We start from the raw sequence: 27396 nt of genomic DNA, 5'->3' as shown, positions 1-27396 counted from the left end.
TTTGGCGGCAACCGGCAAAACACAGTTAGAGTGGTGTCGACTGTTGAGAGTGCGATATCTATTGGCAAGCGGTTGGGTGAATTTATGGGCATTGGCTTTCAGATGTGCATATGTGTGTGTGTGTACTGTAGTGTTGTGTGTGTGTGTGTACTGTAGTGTTGTGTACACTATGAAGACTGTTAGGAGTTTGAAAGAAACTTCATTTTCGCGAATGAGCGAAGCAGAACGAACGGAAGTAAAAAGGATGGGCCCTCACCAGCCGGACCTCTGCATTGTACAAGAGGTAAGTACTCCCAAACTTCAATCATAAGCATCCCAACCGAGTTATTGTGGGCGGGGAGAGAGCATTCTGTATAATACCCAAATATCTTATATACACAAAATATTTTTTCCTGGACTGGACGCCTCCTCCCCTCTGTCCCGCTAACGATGCACGTGCTTTCAATGCTGAATGAATGTCGCTGGTTAACATATGGTTGGTGTAATAGAAAGTACATTGCGAAGTATGGTAGCCTTGCATTGTATATACCTGAGATTGCATGCAAGCCCGTAGCCAGAATTGATCTCCAGGGGGGGTTCATGGGTTATCAGGGGGGCTCACGGGTTATGAGGTGGAGCTGTTAGCCTTTGACGAAGATGCGGAGGGAATTTGCATAATGACATAAAAGTCACAGATTTCTGTATAAATGGGTTTCAACAGGGGCAACGAAGGTACAGATAAAGAAGCTCCCCTGTGAAGGAACTTTCTGAAGTCTAGAGAAGAGAATCTCCTAAATACTTGCCGCTGCTAGACTTCTGATAAATAAGATGAACGAATGTAATAGCTGCTGTTCATGCTCCCTGAATTTATCCTTCACCAACGTTGTGAGCAAAATAACATCAGCTGTCTACATATTCACTCTTCACTGCAAACAAATTACACACAATAGTTTTATCTAATGTCAAGGGGGCTGACCTCAGTGCCAGAGGGGGCCTGACGGTAGTTCCAAGGGGGCTCAGCCCCCCTGACCCCTGCCTGGCTACGGGCCTGTGCATGTTATACTAATTTGTTTGCACTACCCTTTACTAATTGTAAATTGCGTAATTAAAACAGTGTTACTTGAATAAAAAAGCTTGTATTACTTCAAGTATAGCGTGATTTTTGTGGGAAATAGTTGAAAATAAGTTGAACTGTTATTCTTACTTTTTCAATTGAATATGAAGTTACAAGGGGAGAGGAGTAAATCTCCATTTAGTATAAAACTTGTATTGTGAACACCCGTATGTGAACTGCACGCTACGCCACTGGGTGAAAGAAGAATCTTTAAACTTTCAGGCAAAAAAAAAAAAGATTACTCGCATTTATGAAATACAAAAGCCACTACAAGCAATTAACTGCAAAAATTTTCCTTAACCTGTCGAACTTAGGGAGGTGATGTGATCTGCACCACTCTCCAGCTGCTTTTAACCCCCTGGTACTCATTGATTTGAGGCTGGTGAGGCTCAGAGCCACTTTATGCAGGGACAAGGCTGGAAAAATTCCAAGCTTAGATCACCCACCCTGGGAATCAAACTTGGGTCTACCACAATATTTTGCAGGATAAAAATGTCATAACCGGGAAATGGATTTATTCAAATTTACAGGAGAAAGTACTTACGAAATTGAGTTTCAGTGTAATTTCGGAAGGTCGTAGAAGTGTTTTCTCACATTTTTCAATGTATTTGGCCCCTATTTCATGTATTTTTCTATAACATTGTCCGTCCGATGCACGAAAGCTGTTGCTTGCATTTCCATCCATGTACTTGAACGGGATGTTGCGAGCATCTGATGATGTAATCCCCGGCAAGTGTTTCCAAATGCAGGTTTTTTCACTGTATTGCCCAACCTAAAGCAACCTAACCTTACCATAATGGTATGTGGGGCTATCGTAAATGGTTTTTGGGGCTATTCATGGATGGTTATACGATCCAGAATGGTTTTTGGGGCTATGCGTGAATGGTTTTCAGGGCTATGAGGGAATTTTTCTGTTAAGAAGGTTGAAACACTGCTTTGCCGTTTGGAACACAACGCTAGTCAAGATTTGCCCGCCATTTTGTGTGTCCAGGAAGCGAGAAAAGAACGAACAATAATTACTCGATATGTCGACAACAGATACTCATATCGTTAAAAAAAGCTAAATCCCTTGTTAACCAATGTTTCGCAATGCAGAATAGGTAAGTACGAATGTAAAAAAGTAGAGAATGAACGAGTTAGAGCGATTTCCCACATATGATAGTTTTACCTTTTGCAGTTATAGAAATATATTTCGAGTGTACTTCTGTTGTTGTTATCCTGCTATACATGATAACATGTAATAAACTGCAGATGACATTTCTGTTACCATAAAACTTGGTAAGTGTTGCTAGAAAAATATTCAGGGTTTATAAAACGTATGTACTGGGTACAAATACATTAACGCATATAGTGCAGTACTGTCCTGAGTTGATATCGCTCCAGGTGCAACTATTTATCTATGTAAACTGGTGTTTAGTTTGTTGACATTCTCATTTTCATATCGTGAAATAATCAATTTGTCTGCTAATGAAAAATGGGTAGTCATATTTTCAGATATGCTATAGTTTAAATATGTATCATCCTTACTTTGTCTGTTATGAAGAAAACTTAAGGAGCGGTCCAGGACTTGTACATACGACTCGAGTTGAAAATGGTAGTAAGATAACACACCCAACCTTCAATGATTCGAAAAATACTATATTCATTCTTCAAACACACAATGCTTATCTACTTATCCTCATAGGTACATATGCACACTTGCACTACGTCAAACGTCGAAAGTAATGCCACACTGTACTGGTTGGAATATAAGTGCGCTGTCAGAAAACTCACCCAAAGTCATCGTCCATCGACTTAAAGAAGAACTTATAATTGGGGCGGTTCAAGACATTCTTGAAATCTGCTAACGTCACTCGTTCCGGTGCGATTGATAATTTCACTAGATACGGCGTTTCTTCATCGTCTATATGATATATAATTTTCGTTTCTTCCATGCTATGTAAGACCTAAATAACACTTCATTCACAAAACAACAAACCAATCAACCTAATATGGCTTCTGCCCAATTCTTTCGTACCTATCGAATAGTCGTGAGCGAGCCGTCAACCTAGCGCGATATCTCGATTACTATATGAAAATTATCGCTCTAACGTTTTACAAAAATAAAATGTAAATTCAAATAAATAAATAAATCATTGTATAAATCTTAAATCCTCAATATATTTACGTAGATAGGCATATAAAAAATTAACGTTTGTATACAGCCGTTTCAAAATGTTTGTCTGTAAATATTAACCACTTAGTTCCAGAGTGGGGCCTCAAAATGTATCATAAATATCACTTGTCAAATCTTTTCAATTATTTTTTTTATTATTATTTTCTCCCTTTTTATGAAAGGTATCGTATGTATCGTACTGTCGATAGTATTTTAATACGACGTCCCTTCCGTTGTGGCAGTGACGCCATTCGCATTCCCCCTTTACGTACGTAAACGCAATTGTCATTTTTCGATATCTATGATCATTGCATTTGAATTCTAAAGATACATTTAAGAGATACTATTTCAAGTGCAGATTGATTTTTACTTTAAAGTCCATGATTTGCATATGTTTTCATCTCAAGGGATTTTCTTAGGCGACCAGCAAAATTTCCCACTCTGTGACAACTGAAATTTCCCGTTCTGTGGTGCATGCGTGAACTGAAACTGAAATAAATGTTCGTGTTACGAAACTGTAACCGGCGGTCATTACTGCTGTTGTTTGTGTCCTTGTCCTGGTAGTCTGCAGTAATCCGTTATAGTTCAGTTCCTGTACAAACTATCGGTAAGTACAATGCAATAACATATTTTGAACCGTTAAATGTCAAGTATGGGTCCTGTTGTAAGAACTGTCCTAGGGGCCGAAACACGCCCGCTCTAATAAAGACGATTTTATTATTATTACGGCTGAGACACAATTGCCTAATTGGATCAAATAAACAATAAATTCATGTAGACACGGAGCTTGATACAAGTCACGTTTATCAATGTTTTAGCTTCAACTTTGGCCTACTCAGCTCTAGGTTTTTTTCACTCCCCTTCAATGATTCTACAAAATTCGTAAGGTAGGCAATTCAAGAACCGTAGGACAGATAGATGCAAACGTTCATTGATATTGAATACGGTCGGTATGCATGGATGCTCAGATTTTGCAAACTTCATGTAAAATGATAACTGTGGCATCCCATTTTTTAATGAATTTGACTATACTTTTACCAAGTAATGAATAAAGCAGAAAAAAGGGTAAATTTCTCGTATCGGACAAACGGCTGAAATTTGCTAGTTCATTTAATTTGAATATTCGTATGTACGTATTCTGCATTGAGAAACATTGCTGAAGGTGGCATTTCGCTTATTTCACGGAAATAAGCTCTATTTGCGATATATCGAGTAAGTTTTCTTCGTTTCTTTTTGCCTTCGGTAACATGCAAAATGGCGGTCACAGTTTCACTACCGTACTCGGCATGCAGTGTTTCCACCCCACTGCACCCAAAAATACCTACGTAGCCCCACAAACCATTCACGCATAGCCCCACGAACCATTTCCAGTAAGGTTAGGTTAGGTAGAGTCACTATAGGTTACAATAGTTAAAAATTGGTTTCGAAAAAAATATGCGTAGCCCCACACACCATTCTCGCGTAGCCCCACGAACCATTGACGCATAGCCCCACGAACCATTGACGCATAGCCCCACGAACCATTGACGCATAGCCCCACGAACCATTGACACATAGCCCCATGAACCATTGACACATAGCCCCACAAACTATTTGCGGAAACATACCTTCTTCAGTTACAAAAACACGTGTTTGGAAACACTGACCGGGATTGCGTCATCACACACAGGCTACATCCACCTGGAAGTAAATGGATGCAAGAGCTTTCGTGCATCGGTCACACATTTATATCGAAAAATAGATGATTTACCGGCAAAATTCAATGAACGATGCGAGAAGACACTTTCCCGAACTTCCACAAGTCAAAAGAAAGTGCATTCGGTAAGTAATTTCTCCTGTAAATTGAAGAAATCCATTTGTCCGATACGAGAAATTTACCGAAAAAAGTACCAAGTGTTTTGACTAAGAGCCATTTTCTGATTGTCACTGATTCGGAAGTTTAATATCACACACACACAGAACCTTATACCATGAGTAGAGCCCGGAAGTTCAGGCATTTATTTTCGTTAAAATAGGCAGGCAAAAAGGCATTTATAATGTGGAAAATAGGCACTTAAAATGAAAAAAAGGCAAAATAAACCAAAAAAAAAAGAAGCCATATTTGGAAGTCGCTTACTTTTATATATAATTTCTGGCCACATTTTAAAATCTTCATTGGGAAGAGCATTTCAATTTTCTCCATCTTGATTGCACATAACTACAAGGTGTTTTTTTTAAGTTCTCAACATTCATTGATAGTCGCCTGTCAGAGAGAATGTTTTTCTTAATAGAAAATGATATTTCTACTTTGACAGAAGTTATTGGAGCATACATAAAACAAGCTAATGTAGCTGGACTCATTTCGGTAACAGCATTTTCACCTTTTAGAATATCACAAATTGTTTTCAATTGTTTCAAGTCCTTATTTGCACTCACTACCAGTTTGCACTCACTACCAGTTTGCACTTTTCGCAACAGTTTCCCTTTTCTCCTGGCACTTCCATCATCTGCTGTATAGATTCCTCGAAGATTTTCATGGATGCTATAAGAAGAGCATTTCATTTTCTGGAAGAGCATCGATCACCTCACTGATTTTTTTAAGGTTGTTAGCATAATATATAGCTGCTGATATCCAGGTTCCCCATCTTGTCAAGACTGGTTGCGGAGGTAAACTAAGCTCAGGCGCAACTTCCTGAAATTTTCGGGTTTGAGAGGGAGATTTCAGAAATATCTTCTTTGTGTTCGAAATCAACCTCTCCACTTCAGCAGTCAATCATGCACAAGGAAATGTTAACCGAAAGGCAATATCCTAACTCAGCATGAAATATTTTTTCTTACACTTTTCTCCCTCAGCAATGTTGAAACATGCGTGACTTCAATATTACTTAAATAAGGCGAACATTATTCACATAATAAACGGAAGAAAAATAAATGCCAACATTTCTTTTTAAAAAAAAGGTCAAATTTCATTGAAAAAGGCATTATAATTAAAAATAGGCAGTGGGGTCTCAAATAGGCAAAATGAAAAGGCTTCTAAAACATTCGAAACAACATGTGGGAATGTATCATAGTGGAAATACATGTTTTTTTGTTGAAAATTAATTCTCCGACGGACCATAGCCTTTGGCACGTATATCTTGGTAGATCATCACGCGTCGTGCTTGTGTTTTGTTGATGTTCATTGGGAAGCAGATAGGTAAGTACAAATGTTAAAAATGACGAAACTGAGAAGTTACAGGTGCTCAGGGAGTAGTAAATTTTTACCGAATTTGGTAACACTTCCATATAGTGGTAGCGGATTTCTTCATTTTTACACTTCTTAGGTCAAGACTACAGGTGTATGGCTTAGAGACAATATGCAAATACCATTAAATATAGCTTTTATATGGTAAAGTATGTTGTGATCTTCAGAAGCACCACTTAAAGAAAAGGTTAAGTAAGGTAAGGTAAAAAAGTGTCAAAAAAAGCCTTATACCAGTTAAATCAATATGCCTGATATGTTGGAGCAAAAGTTTCATATGTGGAGAAAGTAACTAACTTAAATGCCAGAATTGAAATCATGTCTTTGTGCCAAGCCAAGGAAAACTAAAGGAAATGCATGAAGTCTGTTCTGTTTATTATGCATCTCCTGTTTCAAAACTGAGGAGGCCGATTGCAGAAAAACAATAAAGTGATCTTGCTCGAAAAACTATTCACATCCTACAAGGAGTGCAAAGGAAACTGGAAAGTTGCTTTTAACTAAGTATTAAAACTGAAGAAAAGGAAAGCAAGTGTGACAATCCTTTGTGTAGCCAGTACAATCATATAATTGAAATTATAAGAAGAAAAATGTAAATGAGCAAGAAACTAATGTTGAAAAGGTGAGAATGATCAGTTTGATTGCTACCACTTGGTCAATAAAAAATATGTGATGAACTGAAGGTTTCTGATAATTTATTTAGGATCTTAGTGAAAGAACAAAGAATCCTGCCTGATTTAACAAAGAGAATGAATAGGAAACTGGAGCTGACAATACCAACTGGTCGTGGGTACCTAATAAATCAAACCTTTTTCAATGAAATTTCGCAGATTTTCAATTGTCATACCTTGTAATTTCAATTTCTGGTAAGTCAAGTATTAAAACCTTATGTTACTATATTTTCTGAGCCTTTATTTAACCCAAATTTAAAAAAGAAAAAGAAAATACTTCATTATTCTAAGTATGGAATGTAGTTTAACCTTACTTTGCAACGTCAGAAATTAGGTGACATATGTTACCTCATATTGACCAAAACGAGTTGAATCTAAAAGTTGAGATTTTTACTGTGAGTTAGGTTCATGAAGGGCTTCCTATGTGCAAAATTTCAGAATTTTTAAAGGGGACCCATCTGAGATATTTAACCCCGAAAACTGTCAAAATTCAATGAACGGCCATGTTTGAGCCCATGCTGTAAAAAAGGGGTGCATTTCTAAGCACTGATATTTTATTTACAGACACCCTGCAGGTAGCTCTATCTACACATGAAAAAAAAAATCAAGCCTTACACTAAACCCTTCATTAAAAAAATTGGACTTAAAAATGCAATTTTTTAACTATTGTTACCCCATTTTCCACCATAATTTTCGTACTTACGATGCAATTTCAAGCAAAACATACCTGAATATCATAGGAAGTATACTTCATTACCTACAAAATTAATTTTCTTTCAGGTCTCTAGCTTTAATGTTTTTTTGAGATATTAAGGTTTCTGTATACTGCTACGTGAGCAAAAAAGCCATGCACCATGTTGGAAAAATGGCTGCCCCAGGAGAACTAAAGACAATACTTTTTTTTGAACATTGGTTTTGATATCTAGAAACATGTACAGATCTATGTACTAAAAATGATTTTTTTCTAAAATGGTCATGCAACCATCATTGGATGGTTTGACATGCAATGGCCCTACCGGAAATGGTTTGTGGGGCTGACGTCAATGGTTTGTGGGGCTAATGCCTATAGTTTGTGGGGCTGACGTCAATGGTTTGTGGGGTTAATGCCTATAGTTTGTGGGGCTGATGCCCATGGTTTGCGAGACTAACGAGGTATTAGCATAATTTGAAATCTGGCCACAAAATTAGGCATTTTTCGGTGAAGAAGGTTGGAAACCCTGCATACACACTCCAAATCGACAAAACACTGCCACAACATGCAATGAACCAGTATGCTATCGCCACATTGTGTGTTACAGAATCGGAAAAATGAAAACAGTGAGTACTCGTAAATTTAAAAAATAGACATTATTTTCATTAGAAATTTATTATTACACCTAAAGAGATGTTCCACAATGTAGAAAAGTACATTAGCAATGTAAAAAAGTGCGAAAGAAATGATTTCTACGTGTTTCCACTATACGGAAGTAGTACCCAGATTTCATAATGTTTCAGAATTTTAATTTTCTGTTTTCCAGAACAACAATGAATGCAATGAAGGATGGTTGGTTCAGTGAATTGAGTATCCTCTGGCCAGGAATGTGCCTTTCTCTAGAGGTAGAAAAAGTTTTACACAAGGAAAAATCCAAATTCCAGGATATTTTAATTTTGCAAACGTAAGTAACATTCACTATACCTACATTCTGTCTTATCTTTATGGAAATTTTAGACTTCAAGTTTTTGGTATTCATGTGGCACATTTATTTAAGCTTAGGCCTAGAGTTCATACCTTTGCTCAAATAAATGTATTACAAATAAGATTTTTGTTTCTACAGATGTAATTCTAATTTCTTCATTCGAAAATCCATCTCTTAAATTGTTTCATGTTCAAGGACTGCACAAAAGTTTCATGACTAAAAAAAACAAACAGATAAGGCACTTACCTGCATCAGCTTGAAGTACTCTCTCCAACCTCCCCCTCCCCTCCACAGAAATACTTACCCATTCAAAAAAGACACTAATTTGCTGACCAAGGCAGTTTATTAAGATGTAAAAACACTTAACATGTAACGTTTCAACCCTGTATCAGGGTCTTCCTCAGACGAAGAACTAAACTAAAATGATGAAATATACTACACACAGAAAGATAAGTGTTTTTACATCGTAATAAACTGCCTTGGTCAGCAACTTAGTGTTTGTTTAATATGGAAACAAGGCTTAATTATATTACAATTACCCACATATTCAATGTGAACATACTTGTGTCTCCTGTCACACAAAATAAGATTTGAAAAGTCAAAGTGTGTGGTTGGTACAAGGTAACAGATCTGGCTATAGGAAACATTCCAACCGATTCACATTGTAATTTGGAATAATAGTCATGATAAAATTTGAAGTTTAAGGGGAACGTGTCAACTGCAGCAGTTGTACAATATGCAGTATAGTATTTTCTTCATTTATATTGGAAGTAGTAATTTCATGTTACTGTAATCATTTCAGAAAATCTCATGGGCGTGCTTTGGTTTTGGACGGAATCATTCAGTGCACAGAGGCGGATGAATTTTCATACCAAGAAATGATATCATTTTTACCTCTTTGCAGCCATCCATGTCCTAGAAAGGTATGTACCGATTGTTTAGTATAAAGTTTTTTGAAAGTTCCATATTTGCCATGATCTGTAATTTAAATCTTTCCAGAGGAAACACCAGGCCATATATTTCGTGGCATCACCAGCATATTCAGCTGCATCTTATTTTACTTATATGATGTTTAATGATCAGTATATTTTTATATGTATATTTTAAAGAGAGGAATGGTGGAAGACCATACTATGGAAGAAAATGGAGAGGTTGACTTCTGTGACAACCCAGCCAGAGGCAGGAAACGGCGATGGATGATGATGATATTTTAATATTAGTGTGAACATTGGTGACAGTACTTCTTCGTTAGTTCTTAGCATTCAATATTATTGGACATTTGTATTACACAATGTGTAAAGGAAATAACCCATGAGAAAGAAAACATTACATATCTGAAATTACAGCATGGATGTTCTCAGAAATAAAGGCTAAAGTATTTTTCATTCCCAGTTCGCACAATAGACGCCTGCACCTGAGCAATGTTGTGGGGAAACTGTGAAGATATGCATGCGGTGTGCAGTATCCATACACTGCATAGTTGGCCCAACTGCCAATTATTACTGACTTTTTCCTGTTTGGTGCCTTTAAAGGAAACTTTTATGTCAACGAAATCATAAACATACAGGAAACATATGTTTAATGTAAAGTTGCTGTGATTGGGTGAACACGTCTCGCAGGACACTTTTGCAAAGCCTGTCACATTCTGGCCTGTCTGGATAGTGGTGATGAAAGTTTTATTTCAGTATGAGAACATGTTCCTCATGAAGCAGACTATATACTTCCATACGTATTTTCTAAATGTAACGAGTGTTAGTTTATGATTTTTCACACGCAATAGGTAGAAATTTCAGCAAAAATGGCAGACTCTACCAAAATTTGAACCTGGGTAAAACAGCAGCCGTGAAAACTCAGGCATAGTCAGGGATGGCTCAGTAATGCAATTGCACAGTATGCCAGAGACCCAGTTTCAAATCCTGGTTAGCTTGTATTTTTTACTGAAATTTCCGTATATTGTATGGTGTTCGCATTTCCCAGAGTCTAGGAATGAAGGAATCATAGCAGTGACCAGAAGTTTTCTTCAGCAGGACTAGATACCAATGTTCTTCTTGAAGGTTCACATAACCACTTTTTGTACATGCAAAATAATATAACACAGTTATTTTTAGTGGTTTTTATTGATCTTATCTGCGACATTTTGTTCTGGTTTCCCAGAACTTTCTCAAGCTACAGTAAGATATACATACAAAAACACAACCTCACATGGCTAGTCACTCTACACTTCTAAGCAAAGAATGAGTCCTTAGTTCCTCCTAGGTAAACTGGTTTTTCCTGGCAGGTGGTCCTTACAGCTGACCTTTCTCCCCCTCCCCTCCATCCTGTAACCTACTCTTATTGTCTTCGCTCCCCTCCTCCTTCTGGTGGCACTTTTCTTTCTCCTTTAACTCCTCTGGCAAGGTAAAATCTTCCATTTTTGTGCAGAAAATTGACGGTGGCTCAGGAAACTTAACTAACTTGTCACATGCTTTATCAGTTCCACCCATTTCTACCAATTTCCCCTTCGTTTTTGTTTATTTTCTCTCCCCTTTGTGCTTTGTCTCTGCTACTTTTCTCTCTATTTCATTTTCCCCTCTTCTCCTTCATTTATACTTTCTTGATCTTGTGCCCATTTGTCAACATATGCTCACTCAATGCTGTTTTTGGATCTTCCTCTTTAATGTCCCTCCTATGTTCTTTAATTCTTTCATTGATGCTTCTCCCTGTCTCTCCTATGTACTTGCTTGTACATCCACCACACACATTCTACTTCATATATCTCTGCCATTGCCAATTCATCTCTCTCCTTTGTATCCATAAAACAATTCTCAATGCTCTTTGGTGGCTTAAAAGCTGCTCTTAGTCCATACTTTGCATAGATGTTTCTTAAGAGCAGCTTTTAAGCCACCAGAGAGCATTGAGAAATGGTTTAATGAATACAAAGGAGAGAAGGAGAGTGATGAATTGGCAATGGCAGGGGTATATGAAGTAGAATGTGGTGGATGTACAAGCAAGTACATAGGAGAGACAGGGAGAAGCGTCAATGAAAGAATTAAAGAACATAGGAGAGACATTAAAGAGGAAGATCCAAAAACAGCATTGAGTGAGCATATGTTGACAAATGGGCACAAGATCAAGAAAGTATAAATGAAGGAGAAGAGGGGAAAATGAAATAGAGAGAAAAGTAGCAGAGACAAAGCACACATGCATAAACAGGGGAGAGAAAATAAACAAAAACGAAGGGGAAATTGGTATGAAATGGGTAGAACTGATAAAAAAAAGCATGTCAAAAGTAAGTAAGTTAGTTAAGTTTCCTGAGCCATCTTCAATTTTCTGCACAAAAATGGAAGATTTTATCGTGCCAGAGAAGTTAAAGGAGAAAGAGAAGGTCAGTGCCACCAAAAGGAAGAGGGGAGGGAAGACAGAAGAGTAGGTTACAGAATGGAGGGGAGGGGGAGAAACAGTCAGCTGTAAGGACCACCTGCAAGGAGAAATCAGTTTACCTAGGAGGAAATAAGGACACGCTCTTTCATTAGAAGTGTAGAGTGACTAGCCATGTGAGGTTGTGTTTTTGTATGTATATCTTAGTGTAGCTTGTGAAAGTTCTGCGAAACCAGAATGAAACGTCGCAGATAAAATCAATAAAAACCACTAAAAATAACTGTTATATTTTGCAGGACTTACCACGGGATGCTGAAAAGTTCGTAGCCCGACGTAGAAGGAATAATAAAACTTGGAATAATGAAACTTCATAGTTAGTCAACATACTTCCCTCGAAGCTCAATGCACTTTCTGGCCCAGTGCTCCAACTTTTGCAAACCACTTTAAGAAAATTCTGAAGTTTGCTCCTCGCACCAATGCTGTGTGGCAGTAATCACCTGATCGGAGGCAAAATGTCTCTTCAGGTGTTTTTTGAGCTGAGGAAACCAAAAGTAGCCCAATCAGGGCAATAGGGTTGATCAAGACACTGAGAGCCAGGTCTCGCAATTTCTGCTGTGTTGCTGCTGTTCGATGGGCAGGGGCATTGTCATGGAGAAACAGGATACCCTTTTTTAAGTTCGCTTGCTGAGAAGACATGGTCACGTAATAAACCTGAAACAACAAAGCCTGTCAATTATGCAATGCCTTTTGTTATATGTACATACAAGTATATGACCTTCCTCTAAACAGTTTGGGAACTTGGTCGGGCTATGAACTTTTCAGCATCCCCTCGTAATAATACATGGAATAACAGAAGTGTTACATGTGGTTTTAATTCTGTTCTTGTGATTAAACTGGAGAGAATTGAAAAAAACAAAATACATATCCAATGTCATCTTACTGCTGATTCTCATGTGCAATTGGTCAGGTGTTTCCAGTTTCCTTATTTAATAGGCCATTATCTCCATTGCAGGTCAGGGTTGCTATGATTTTTTGATTATGAAAATCCCTCACATTTCCAGGTTTTCCAGTCCTGTAATGAAATTTTTCCAGACATGTTTATCATTATGATTTTTGTTTTTAAACCTTGTGTTTTTCAATTAAATATATAATCTTCATATTTAGTGCTTGTGCGACTTACTCAACGTTGAATAAGTTAGTATACAAGTTGTGTGTCAAGCCCTGTGTTCACACGGCCTTCTAGATAAGTCTTGTAAGGTGTTTGTGTGTTAAGCCTTGTGCTCAAATGGCCTTTTAGATCAGTGTTCTACAGTTGGGAACATGGCTGTTTTATGCATATGGGGTCAGATGACTAAATGTTCCTTTTTATTCCTTTCAACCCACTATAAATTCCCAAGTCCTTGTCATATCTGATGCGGCTAAGGTGTAGTTACACTGGCCTAGTTTGGTAACCTGATGAAGGGATCAGTGGAATCCTGAAACGTAGTTTTAGTTAAAATCAATACTCCCTAACGTAAGTACCTTTAAGTATCTACATTTTATTGTATAATAACTTAAATATATAATCCATTAATTATTATGAATATTCACTTCTACAACTTTTTTTTTTTAGCAAATTTCATATTCTACATACGCAAGAACACGTGAAAATTCGAAGAGTAAAATGTAAAATTACAATCAGCATCGAATGTATTGGCTGCTAAAATCACATGCATCTAGCCTTCAGGCTAAGATAACAGAGGTAGATTATTTCACCATAACGGATCTCCACAATATAAAAACAAAAAGTTCATAAGACATGCACAATTGTTCATTTTCTGGTGGATATATAGTGTTGGAGAAAATGCTGCTTTTTTGCTTACATTTATCAGCTTACACAGCATCTGGAGAATTTTTTGTTGCATATAGGAATTCTATAGGATATGCCAACAAAACTAAGGTGTTTAAAATAATAGACGATAACATCATCTTCACCAACCTTTCTGATAATTATGATCATATTGTCAATGTACTTTAGTTATCAATCAGATATTTGGACTGCAAGTTTTACTTTGATGTTCTTTCTGATATCTAGTATTATAACCAAATAACCGAATCCAGAAGTGGAAGTGAACAGCTTGTTCATTTTGCAACTTTTTGTCTTGCAGACTCCAAAATGCACATAAATTCCAGACGATCTGCAAAATTCTCTGACATTTCCCTGTTTTCCAGATGCGTAGCAACCCTGCAGGTGATTTTCAAATGTCCATATTTGTGTGTTTTAGAGGATTTAATAATGCCTACAATTATGCTTCATAACATGAGGTCTATTCAAAAAGTATCCGACCATTGGCTGAGAAAAATATATTTGCTCACATGTAGGTCTGAAACCCTAATCATCTTCAAAGTAGCCTCTTTGGGACTGCACACACGTCATCCAACAGTCTGTCATCGTTGGAAGCTGCTTAGTGAATGGGTTATCATATTCCGCATTATGTCTTCATATGTAATGACTGAAATAGAGTTCCTTTCAGTACATTTTCAGCAGGAGCCATGTCAGGAAAGTAGAGAGCCTGACAAACCAAATGAATGTTGTGTTTGCCCAAGAGAGCCTGGACCAGATGCAAGTTGCTTCTCTTTCTTTGTTAGCAGTTTCTTCACAAATTTCACAGACTGTATATTGGTTCACTCTCCAACAACATGCGGCAGTTTTTAAGCCATTTATATCACACCTTAACATGTGTGCTCATGGCATTGTCGCCAAAAGCCTACTGAATCCTCAAATGGTTTCCACGTGGATATCACCAAATGTTTGACAAAAGGTAATGCAATAATACTGCCAAAGTTGTTCCGTCATTTCGCAGCAAATGAAAATGCAACAGCTTTTACTATGTTCACTCATTCGCAGACTGGCTGCCAGCTACAGATGTTCTCCGTGGGTGGGAGAATAATCATACATATGAAGGTGCCCAATGCCTCTCCACAAAAAGACCTTTCCACCATTTGTTTCTATGGCAAGAATAAGGCTGCATACTTTTTGAATCGATCTCATACAGAGATACAGAACAAGGGAAGGAAGTGCTACCTGCAGTTGTAACACTTCCTATTTTCATATTGTGTGGCTTTTGGTTCATAGTTTATTTCTCAGCTTGTAATTTTATTTTTGTGCTGCATGAAATGCACGTAACATTTGAATGTTCTCATTTGCTCAGGTACTTGTAATTGGTGGTGGAGACGGAGGAGTTGTACGTGAAGTGTTGAAGCACCCTGATGTGGAGAGCATAGTGCAATGTGAAATAGACGACAGGGTCATTGACTTGTCGAAGGAATATCTTCCGTTCATGGGAGAAGCAATGGAAGATCCAAAAGTAAAAGTTCACATTGGAGATGGGTTTGACTTCATGGCAAAACACCAAAATGAATTTGATGTCATCATTACAGATTCGTCTGATCCCATAGGTAATTATTTATTAGTAGAATCATACACATTACAGCATGAATTTTCCTTTCCAGTAGAGAATCAAACTTAACCTTTAACAGACTTATTCCAGCGTCTGCTGAGTGTTTCCTATTTCCTTATTGTTTGTTAATTACCTCTTCTGGCCCTCCTTCCTTTAGTTTACCATATCTATGAGTGTGTGTATTGTGACATTTTTATTATGTTAACTGTTTCTTTTGATATATTTTACAAAAATATAATAATAATAATAACAACCCATGAGGGAAAGGGCATACCTACTGACTGCCGGCCTCATTTCCACATGCCGAAGTGGGATATCATCCAACCAGTTGCGGGGTGATGTGGTCAGCATGAAGAACCCCCAGTTGTTGTTGTAGGTTTTCATGACTGGGTTACACTACTCATTCGTAGCTCCCCAATTTCTTCATAATGGTGGTTGGCCACCAGTCCCATACACAGGGCCGATCTAACCTACTTGTATCCTGTACCTGGAGCCCAAAACCTGATGCCTTCGTCCACATGGCCATGGTGCAGGACAAATAACAGATATACTGGGTGATTTTTTTAACCTGAATCATTTGAATATCTTGAAAAAAAATCATCCTACAAAAAAATGTTCCAAATAAAAAGTTGATAGTTTGGAGGGGGATGTTTAGTGGTGCAACAAAAGAACACCCCCTCCCCCTCTTGTAGGTGGGGCAGGGGGCAACTTTGAAATTTCAAATAGAAACCCCTATTTTTTATTACAGATTCGGATTTTACGGAAAAAAATACATAAGTTTTGTCTGAAACATTTTTTTCGATTCGTGATAGATGGCGCTATAATCGACAAATTTTCATTTCTTGAATGTTTACACTTTAAAACCAATGTATTTCATTTCGCAATTCATTTAAATTAAACATTTTTGTTCCAGGACTTGAAATTGTAAAACAAATAAATTTATTTTGAAAATACAAAATTACTCGACAATTGTTAGCTCTAGATATCTCGATGGCTAGTAAACTACAGTCACTTCTCAATTACATTAAGTGTTCAAAATGGTGACCTTCAACTTCAATACATTTATTGATCCGCGCTTTGAATGAATGTACACAACTCAAAAGTACCTCTGGTTCAATTATGGCACAAGCGTTTTGGATTCGCTCTATCATATTTCACGAGTAGTTGGCAATTCTAGAAACACTTTATCTTTTAGGTAGCCCCACAAAAAGAAATCTGGTGAAGTAAGATTTGGTGATCTGGCAGGCCAATTTACAGGACCAGCTCTGCCGATCCATTGGCCATTGAAGTCACGGTCGAGTACTTCACGTGCTGCTCTCGAATAGTGCGCTGGACATCCATCCTGCTGAAACCACATGTTCTGTCTCAGTTCCAGGTTAAGATCTTCAAGTAATATTGGCAGTTCATTTTGAAGAATGTCGCGGTACTGTTGACCAGTCAAATTTCCATCAATGAAGTGGGGACCGATGAGTTTGTCATCAATAATTCCACACCACACGTTTACAGTCCATGGACGCTGATGCTCAACTTGGCGCAGCCAGTGCGGATTTTCAACACTCCAGTAATGCATATTATGCAGATTGACCGTTCCGTGGTTTGTAAAAGATGACTCATCACAGAACAATACCAGACGAAAGAAATTTGGGTTTATTTGTATTTGTTCACGTGCCCACTGACAAAACTTCACTCGATTTTGAAAATCATAGCCATGAAGTTCTTGATGCAATGACACATGATATGGATGATATTTATGATGCTGTAAAATCTTCAAAACACTGCTTGGGGACAATCCGGAATTTCGAGCTACTTCTCGCGAGCTGACATGAGGATCATGGGCCACAGCAGCTAACACATTAATTTAATTTTCTTCTCAAGTAACTGTTCTTCGACGGGTCCTTTGTTTAGGTTTAAGACTTTCTTCAGTAGTAAATTGATTGACTGTACGTTAAAACGAAGCGAAAGAACTCACCCTGTCTGGAAAACGCTGAGCATAAACAACGACAGCTTGACGGAGATTCCTGCCAGATTCTCCATACATGAGAACCATTTCAATTTTCTCTTCTACAGTTAATACATCCATTGATATTAAAAAGTATCAACAGCTTAGTCAAATTAATCGCTTGGAGCATTCTTGTGATCTAAAAAACAATGTTTTAACAGGAAAAGTCTAAAAAGGAACCGTTTCTTGACATTGTTTTATTTTTTTAATTTTTTTTGTTGTTGTAGCTTTGTTAAGCATCTTTGACACAACAATAAAAAAAATTAAACAAATATCGAATCTAACTTTAAATGTTGTAAATAGGCGAATTACCAGCTTAATGAAATCTCAAAAGATTTGTCAAGAATTAGTACAAAGTTCATGCACGAGAATGTTTATTTTTTTTAATTTAAATGAATTGCAAAATGAAATACATTGGTTTTATAGTGTAAACATTCAAGAAATGAAAATTTGTCGATTATAGCGCCATCTATCATGAATCAAAAAAAAAATGTTTCAGACAAAACTTATGTATTTTTTCCCGTAAAATCCGAATCTGTAATAAAAAATAGGGGTTTCTATTTGAAATTTCAAAGTTGCCCCCACCCCACCTACAAGAGGGGGAGGGGGTGTTCTTTTGTTGCACCACTAAACTTCTCCCTCCAAACTATCAACTTTTTATTTGGAACATTTTTTTGTAGGATGATTTTTCTTCAAGATATTCAAATGATTCAGGTTATAAAAATCACCCAGTATATTACTTTTATGAAGAGAATAACTTGTCACATGCCAACATTTTTGCTGTACAAAAGATAGATAATAAATCTCTTGTAGTTTCACTTCAGAATTTGCAAATATTGCTTGGATTCTTCAGGAGGAGTAGAACTTGATGCTCAGATAGGTTAATCAGGATGGGGCGTACAATTTAAAGTGGGATCTGAACCACTGAACATTGTGCATATCCTTTGATTTTAAGGTGATAAGAGTTACCTCTATGCAATCTGGAAGGCCCTGTAAACAGGACTAGCATGACAGTTTGAATCCTGATTATTTGAAATTTTGAACATTAGAAATTGGCCCTTTGATCTATAATGTTTGTCCTCTTCCTTTCCAAATGATGAATTTTTAATTTTAATTGAAGTTTCACCTTCACATAACTTTTAACATTCAAGTCCTGCTTCTTTCTGATATTCCTGAAGATACAGCAATGTCTGCAAAATGTTGAATTATACTTATAACAGTCGTGTCAAATTTCCCCAGCTTCATGTATGAGTGATATAATTAAAATAGAGATATTTGACAGTTGATATCATTGTTACACAATTATACTTTTCTCAGGTTTTGTGCCATATTATATTCTTAAAAATGCATATTATTTGGTTCATCATTTGAACAATAGTCATTATATGAATGTTGGCGGTAATGGTTCTTCATTATAAATATATTAATAACTTATGTTTTGCGAGTATCTATGTAGCTCCTGCGACGTTTCGGGATGCAACTGCTCCCTTCTTCAGGCTGTTCACGTTTAGGTTATATATAAATCATAACCACGTCGACCTCTCCATAGCTACAGGATATAGGATTGGTAAAAGGTGTGTGGTTAAAAAACAATAAAAATCTAAAACCCATTACAGGTGCACGTCATACTACCATGCTGTTTCCCCGATTAGAAACTGCTCCTTGGAATGTTAAAACTTTAAAACTGTGAATAACCACGGCCCGCGTGTGCTGCAATTGCAATACTTCAAAGTTTGCTCGTAGAGCGTGAGGTCGGGCACCTCCCCTCTTTCTCCTCTATTTCCCCCACCCCACTCCTCCTCCATTCCAGTTCACGTCATGGTAGTATGATGTGCACCTGTAATGGGTTTTAGATTTTTATTGTTTTTTAACCACACACCTTTTACCAATCCTACATCCTGTACCTATGGAGAGGTTGACGTGGTTATGATTTATATATAACCTAAACTTGAACAGCCTGAGGAAGGGAGCAGTTGCGTCCCGAAACGTCGCAGTAAATAGATACTCGCAAAACGTAAGTTATTAATATATTTATATTAAATTTGTGAGTAATTCGCACAACTTTCATCATGAAAATGGTTCTTTATTAGCATGTAATGTTATTTGGCCATGAGCCATTTAGTTTAGTCTTTTTTCTATACTTATTGTAGCACTACATTTCGAGAGAGCACTCTTTCGGATCGAAGCTATGAGAGACCTGTGATTTTATTTCAAATTTGGTGCTCTAATGAACTAATCCAATCACCCCCAGAATTCCACACTATTTTTTGCTCCACTTGTGCTTCTATTTCATAGCTGCGGTGGTCGTTGCCAGGGCATTTGACTACCACATGGGAGACCCAGGTTCGATTCCCAGGGTGGGTGATCTGTCAGAATTTTTCTAACCTTGTCTCCACATGAAGAGGCTTGGGTTCACCCAGTCTTGGGTACCTGGGGGACAAAGGTGGCCAGAGTGTGGTGCTGATCACATCACTTCCAAAGTGTCTGTGATCAAGAATGAGTGAGGCTCTACCCCCACACCCCCTAAATGGTGCCTACATGCTCGGGGAACGTTATCTTTGTGCTTGTATTTCTATTTTCAGAGGAGATGGGACTTTATTTCCGTGTATTCTACACTGGGATGATTGATTGATTGATTTGTTGTTTTAAGTCCTCTTTATGCACATATAGGCTAATTGGGATTGAACCTACAGTTTAAAGTGAGATCCGAACCACTGTGCAATGTGCCTTCATAGAGTATCGAACCTGGGATGCCTGGATTACAAGGTGACAATGCTACCACTACACCATCAGGGATGGCTTGTAGAATTTTGGTCCATTGCTGCTGCTTTTGATTTACCTCAGTTTCCAATTTGGTTGTTCTTGTAGTATTGTTATGTTGTTGCTGGACCCTGTGGCCGAGAGGTTAGCACATCGCGGTGCAACGCCAAGCGTCCTGGGTTCGAATCCCGCTCAGGCGTGGTTGTTTGATGGATTACTCATCCCTATCTTCGGAAATTAGCCAAGAAGCACAAAACGCGAAGTAAAATAAACTAAATCAATCAGTCAATATTGTTATGGTGTTTCCCTGAACAATGTGATGAAGCCTAAATAGTACTGGCATAAGTATAGAAAAAGCACTAGACAGTGGCGGCGATTGGTTCCAAAACTAGGGGCTGTTTACTCTTCCTCTGTACATGAGGTTCAGCATAGTGCAAGTGCAAAAGTGACAAAAAGTAGGGGGGGGGGCACTAGACAATGGATAATGTCAAAGTAGCATTGCATGCAGAACAGTAATCAGTAGAACTGTTTATCTAAGTAAAGAAAAATGCATAAGTGATAAGCATTTATCATGCAGCACCCTATATATACATGAACTCTCACTTTCAGGGCCAGCAGAATCTCTCTTCCAGGAGAACTATTTCCAGTTGATGAAGAAAGCTTTAAAGCCAAAGGGTATAGTTTGCTCACAGGGTGAAACGGTGTGGACGAACCTAAATATTGTAAAGGAAATGTTGAGTTATTGTTCCAATACATTTCCCTCTACAGCATATGCTTATGCATCAGTTCCAACTTACCCAAGCGGTCAAATAGGATTTGTTCTGGGTAGTTCAAATCCGGTAAGTCCATCAAATTATATAGAATTATGGATTTGTGCTTCACCAAATAACAAAGCTTGAATATGCTTAATTTTTTTTATATAGTGATAAAAGTTATAGTTTAGTGTTATACAGGGTGTCATGAAAACAAAGTAATTTTCTCAGCGAAATTTTTCTTTGTGCGTTGTTTCAGCGCTAAAGTCGTTAAAAAAAAGGCCTGTTTTGCCACCTGAATCTGGCAATCCAACACAACATTTGATTGCATTTGTGACGTCATTTCCTGTAGTGAAGCAGTGTTTGCCAGAGTTGCCAGAAACACAAAGTTCTGTGAAAAATGACATATACGTAGCTATAACCAGCCAGTTTATGTACCATAAAACAAAGTGAGAAAATACATTCAGTAACCCAACAGGAAGTGAACCAATGATGCGAAAAATGGTAGAAAACCAATGTATTCAAAAGGAAGTGGGAATGTCGAATTTTGTCTCTCAGCCTACATGTCAAATATTTGCAAATCTTGTTCCCAAGTTGATATCTACAGTTTATTGAAGAGGTTTTCTCGTGCAGTCAGCCAGGTGATTTCCGGAGAGGCTTCTGAGGGAATGAAGTGAAGATGAGAGTGGCGTTAGCTCTCGAAAGCTTGGAAGCCTTTCCGGAAATCACCTGGCTGATTGCCCAAGAAAACCTCTTCAATATTCGCCGCCAGGAAAGCTTCAAGAATTATATCTCCAGTTGAGTCGACCCACTTCGTCCTTCTGATACTGCTTGTCTGTGACACAAGGAACAGTTGACAAAATAAAAATTAACTCAAAATTCCAAAGGTAAGTAACATATAATGTAATGTATATTCAGGGCATTATGCGGCAAGGGACAAAAATAGTTCAAAATACAGGGATATAAGAACAGAGAGGTTATTTCAGTCGTTTATCGCGAGAGCAAGTGGCCCCGTCATGCAACAGGTCCCAGCAAATTGCGTTACAGGAAGTTTGTATCCGAAACCGCTTGTTTTGTAACGTTTCCACTTTTTACAATTACAGTTACAATTACAATTGAAATAAGCACGTACCTTGTCGCAAGGATGATGGAAAAGGTGTCCTCCCAAATACAAATATTTCTGGCACCTTATTTCTGACATCTAATCTTAGATTAGACTACACTACTTTATCCTCAGTTGTCGCAAGAGCGCCGGCAGGTTATCGGTAAGTTGTCAGCTGCGAGAGGGTGCTTCATACTGCACGAATGCGACACCTGTCGGCAGTGATGCCAACCGTAGCGACATGTCCCTATATGCATGGGGACTTTTCACTATATTTCGCTCGTGTAGGGACAGATTTTGCCAAATGAGGGAAAACGTAGGGAGCTTACTCGCCAGTCAGTTGCACTTTCTTCATGCTCGGTTTGGAATGAATGGATTAGTTTATCTGGATACTTTAGCGAGGAGGAGAAAAAAGAACTAACAAATCACCAAAAGAATTTTGGAACATGTTATCGGTTACCAAGAACTTTCAAGGCTAATTCTTTTTTGAAAACATTTCCACTCGCGAAAATAGTGCTAACATTGCCACATTCTAACGTGGAAATGGAAAGAATATTTTTGTTAATGTTGTACAGATTTTTAGGTGGAGTGTGCAGAAGGATGGCGTGAGCTAATTAATAAACTTATGAATTTCGATATATTGCCCAAAGGTGCTTACATGTGACAGTGACAATCACGATGTAGAACAACATGTGAAATGTGGACTAATTTGATTTCAGGCAAGTTTAGCAACAGTGCATCTATCGTAAAATTGCTGGATACAAAAATGGCATCTTCGATGATGAACGTTTGCCGTTAAAGTGCTACGAAAATAATATTTTTTTTTATCTGTTCGTAATCACAATTAGCGCAAAACCATTCACAGATAGCCCCACTGACCATTCTCTGTAAGGTTAGGTTAAGTTAGGCAAGGCAAACATAGTTAAAATTTGGCATCGAAATACCATGCACAGGTAGCCCCACAAACCATTCATGGTAAGGTTAGGTTAGAATAGGCAATCATAGTTAAAATTTGGGGTCATAGTAATATCAGGAATGTATATTTCGTTTTCCAAGTATTGGAAACACAAAATCTCCCTGTAAATAATGAGCAATCGTGCCGATCGGGGACCACTCAGTTTCACTTATTTTGTAATTTTTACATGTGACCCCCAAATTTTAACTTCAAATTCGTGATTAGGAGGCCTCAATTAGTGAGTATGTGAAATATTACAAAAATCGGGGAGGTGTCCTGTATTGATTCGCTCCTTCATTAATTGTGGAAGCACCGAGCAGAAAGATTTGGTAAGTAAATGTGTATATTATCTTCCGTTTTGCATGCTCATGAGGTGTTGTTTTTTTTAGTTGCTTTACTTGACGTAGGGACATTTTGACTACGTCTGTAGGAACATTGCCGAAAAATGGTTAGCAGCACTGTCGGGTACCAGACGTAGTGAGTGTACGCTCATGTTCACTTCTGTTTGCGTTTACCAGTACGTGCGTTGTTTATACTGTGTTATTGAGTTCGTGTGCTATTCAGTGCTAGTGCTTTAGTGTGTTAATTGTTATTCATAAATTAGTTATGCCGCTAAACAAATATAAGCTCAAACAAAGAGTTTTTATGTACAATAATTACGTAAAAACTAACTCTTGCAGAAAAGTGGTCAGACAATTATGAGAGACAGGATCTCTTGAACCTAAGAAACATGTTGTATTGCTGTTGAAGGTGATTTTCAACATCTGTTATAACACAGGAGATTCGTGATAGTCATTATTATTATTTTAAATATCATTTTATGCTTTTGGTTTGCTTTATGCACTGGGATGCTGTCTTCCATTTCTGTCAACTGAGGATAAAGTAGCGATGTCTAATGTAAGATTAGATGTCAGAAATATTTGTATTTGGGAGGACACCTTTTCCAGCATCCTTGCGACAAGGTACGTGCTTATTTCAATTGTAATTGTAACTGTAATTGTGAAAAGTGGAAACATTACAAAACAAGCGGTTTCTGTTACGGACTTCCTGTAACGCAGTTTGCTGGGACCTGCCGCATGACTGAGCCACCAAGTGGCCAACGCTCTCGTGGTAAATGACTGAAATAACCTCCCTGTAGTAGTAAAACAAGCTCTCCCGACGACTGTGTTTATCTACACACCAGATACACATGTAATAGTTTTCAACTGTGAACATGACAGTATATTTGTAGTGATTCATCATTAGGTTGTTACTGCGGTTGTACGTGCTTTAGCCATATTCCACAATGCATGTATCAGGACAAATGGATATACAAACTTGTAGATATCAACCTTGTAACAAAAGTTGCATTTAACATGCACGTAGTTGGGTGTAAACAGCCAGATGTAAGCTGAAAGTCCAATAAAATGATGATGATATTTGACATAGGCTGAGAGACAAAATCCGATATTACCACTTAGTTTTGAATATCTTGCTTTTCTACAATTTTTTGTATCATTGGTTCACTTCCCCCTTCTAGAATGACTGCTGGCCTTGTGGCTGGTAGGCCGTGTTACCCTGGATGTTCAGTCAACTGGAAGCATTCGTATCTTTGTTTTACAGCTCATAATATGGTTGGTAGTCTGTCATTTTCACAAAATTTGTGTTTTCCTTGAAACACTGCCGTGCGCTGTTTCGTCTCTGGAAATGACGTCACAAATGTTTTGGATTGCCAGCATTCAGGCAGCAAAATAGACTCTTTAGAATGACTAAAGTGCCTAAATGACCCATCAACGAGAAAAAAATGTTACTGAGAAAAGTTATTTGTTTTGATGTCCTCTACACATTTCTGTGGTCCATGGGCATCATTTGCATTCTTTTCCATAATAGCCTGCCCATTGTTTAGTTCCGCCTGTAAAGCTCTACAATTGATACATTGCAACTATAGCATATCAATGTACCAAAATTTGTTTTTAAGAATTTATAATACATATAACCTAATTAGAAAATTAAAAATAGACTGCATTTATGCATGAATTCCACTTTGCTACACAACTTTTGGTGAGTATTAATTAAGAAAATTGCCCACTGCATAATTTTCAAGACAAAAATATACCACTAAGTTCAAATTTGAACCTGCTTTTGCAGTCACTAAAGTTACTACTTCCTACCTTTGAAGGATCCCTGTAATATTGTTTCCAGATCTTTGCTTTACCATTGTTGACAAACTGATGGCATTCACGTGGTACTTGCTGTGGTAATGAACTCAAGGGGTTTTCAGATCAAAGCTACATGATGTAAGAAGCCGCACTTGTTATTTTATCAGTTGTTTGCATTTTGCACAATAAATGCTTGCTTATACACTGAAGGAGCTGATGTCATTTGGTCATTTTGGTCTGAAAGCTCCCATAGAGATTTGGAGAGGTGATTGGAAGAGGTATAATAAAAAAAGGGGGCCAAGGTGTCAACGTTTACAGCTGATGCCTTGTGTTGGTGTACTGCAATTGTTTGTTTGCTGATGCTTATCCCTTTTGAAATTAAACTCTTATCCCAAATTGATATATTACACTAAACATGTGTAGTTTTCAGTAATTCTGCATTTTTTCAAAATATATACAGTGAAACCTCGATTTTACATTCTTCCACATTACATATTCAATCTTGATGGTCCCAACATAGCAGAATGTTATAAAATTTTCTTCGATTATACATTCTCCCACATTTTAAGTTTTTTGAGCTTTGTTTCCCGAGAAACGTAAAATTGAGGTTCCACTGTGTATCAGTTTTTATTTGTACATTTTTAAAGAAAATCAAGCCATTCCGTTTCTGAAGCTCAACTGCAGCAGTGCTGCTTATTGGCTGCAGTTTGAGATCAGTTATGGCTAGGAGCATTCACTTTATTTGTTGTTTTACTCCAGTACTTCTTTATCTTACCTTCCGTTAGGCATGTGTAATATATAGACATGTTCTCCAAAATCTATTCTTTACATTGATGTAATGGTACACATTACAATTTCGTTTCATGACTGCTGTCACAGTTTTGAAAGTTGCTCCTTGTGATGGATTTTCCAATGCTATCGCATAGTTAAACTCCACACATGACAGGTTTATTTGGGCTGTCTTGCTCACAGCTGAAGTACACCAGTTCCCCAGGTAACTATACAAGACTTCTTGCCAGAGGTCACTACTCATTGTCACCCTGTATTTTATAAGGATGCCATATCTTAAGCTGTAAAGAAAACTTTTTTTTTATCTTTGGGAGCTTTGAATAATCTGCCCAAGTATAACTCATTGTAAATTATTGTTTTTATTATCAGGAAACAAACTTCAAAGAGCCATTGAGGATATTCAGTACTGAAGAGCTAGATAAAATGAACATGAGATATTACTCAGCAGAAATGCACAGAGCATCATTTGTTGTACCACGCTTTGTTCAGGAGTCTTTCAGGGAAAATAATGTAAATCCCAATTAAATGATAATTTCAGATGTCATGCGTTGAAGAAAAAAATACTATTTCACAAAAATTCATAGTACAATATCATGGTGCATATATTATAAACTGAAGTAAAAGTTCACTGTGTGTTATGTATGTGTACACCTGTTACTGGCTAGCACTATGTTATGGCACCAAAGCATGTAAGCATAAGTTTTCTCCTGATGTGCTGAACATGCTTTTTTTTTTCTTTTTTCAAATACACAAATTGTACAAATAATTTGTTGCATTTTAAAAGAATGTGGTGGTAGTATATGGTTATTAACAGCAGCCATCAACGTTTTTTGTTATTTATAATTAAGTTTATTGTGGCACAATTTTTGGCCAGTTTATTTTGGTGCGTGCTAATGTATTTTCAAAGCATACAATGAAATCAGCTGGGTTATAAAGACAGATTTATATATTTTTAAACTATATATATATATATATATGCTTCTATTTTTATTGTTATTTTAACTTAAATTGATGCAAATTTTTATCATTGTAGAGGTGGTAGTTTTATACTGAAATAAATTTGGGAATAAAATGTTTGTTTCATTGAAAATTAAACTCCTATTTGTTTCAATTTAATTGTCAATATTGCACTGCAATGTGGGCATGAAAATGCTGCAAGACAAAATACTTTTTGAAAATTAACAGTGCCATGAACGCAAATCAGCAGAATTCAATGTACACTTACATTCTAAAAATTACAACTGGTAACTTACTGAAATGTCAAAGTATTAATTATGATCGAAGCACAAAGG

The 27396-nt window shown here is 37.4% G+C and overlaps 2 protein-coding genes across 5 annotated transcripts in view; one reads left to right on the top strand and one right to left on the bottom strand.

The window, feature by feature from the left end:
- Nucleotides 1-3102, bottom strand: part of LOC145998756 (segment polarity protein dishevelled homolog DVL-3-like) — an 83088-nt gene extending 79986 nt beyond the window's left edge. For all 4 annotated transcript variants that reach the window (XM_083135307.1, XM_083135308.1, XM_083135311.1 and 1 more), the window contains exon 1: nucleotides 2867-3102. In XM_083135307.1, the coding sequence (XP_082991433.1) occupies nucleotides 2867-3027 (161 nt within the window). In that variant the 5' untranslated portion in view covers nucleotides 3028-3102. The remainder of the gene's footprint in view (nucleotides 1-2866) is intronic.
- A 590-nt stretch (nucleotides 3103-3692) lies between these two features.
- Nucleotides 3693-27169, top strand: SpdS (Spermidine Synthase). Its single transcript, XM_083135324.1, has 6 exons — nucleotides 3693-3855; nucleotides 8654-8791; nucleotides 9615-9735; nucleotides 15361-15607; nucleotides 20978-21207; nucleotides 26474-27169. Exons 2-6 carry the CDS (start codon nucleotides 8661-8663, stop codon nucleotides 26627-26629), a joined length of 885 nt encoding a protein of 294 aa, XP_082991450.1. The 5' UTR covers nucleotides 3693-3855; nucleotides 8654-8660; the 3' UTR covers nucleotides 26630-27169.
- Nucleotides 27170-27396: the final 227 nt, after the last annotated feature.

The sequence above is a fragment of the Lepisma saccharinum genome, chromosome 14, assembly GCF_977018435.1.
Source record: "Lepisma saccharinum chromosome 14, izLepSacc3.1, whole genome shotgun sequence".
NCBI classification, from domain to species: Eukaryota; Metazoa; Arthropoda; class Insecta; order Zygentoma; family Lepismatidae; genus Lepisma; species Lepisma saccharinum.
Note: the sequence above shows the minus strand (reverse complement) of the source record. Positions and strands in the feature narration are given on the sequence as shown.

Excerpts from the sequence above, each read along its gene's own strand:
- SpdS (XM_083135324.1), top strand. The coding sequence starts at position 8,661 with ATGAATGCAATGAAGGATGGTTGGTTCAGTGAATTGAGTATCCTCTGG. Across the intron at positions 9,736-15,360 it reads GCCATCCATGTCCTAGAAAG|GTACTTGTAATTGGTGGTGG; the intron begins GTATGTACCGAT and ends TCATTTGCTCAG. Across the intron at positions 21,208-26,473 it reads TTCTGGGTAGTTCAAATCCG|GAAACAAACTTCAAAGAGCC; the intron begins GTAAGTCCATCA and ends TTTTATTATCAG.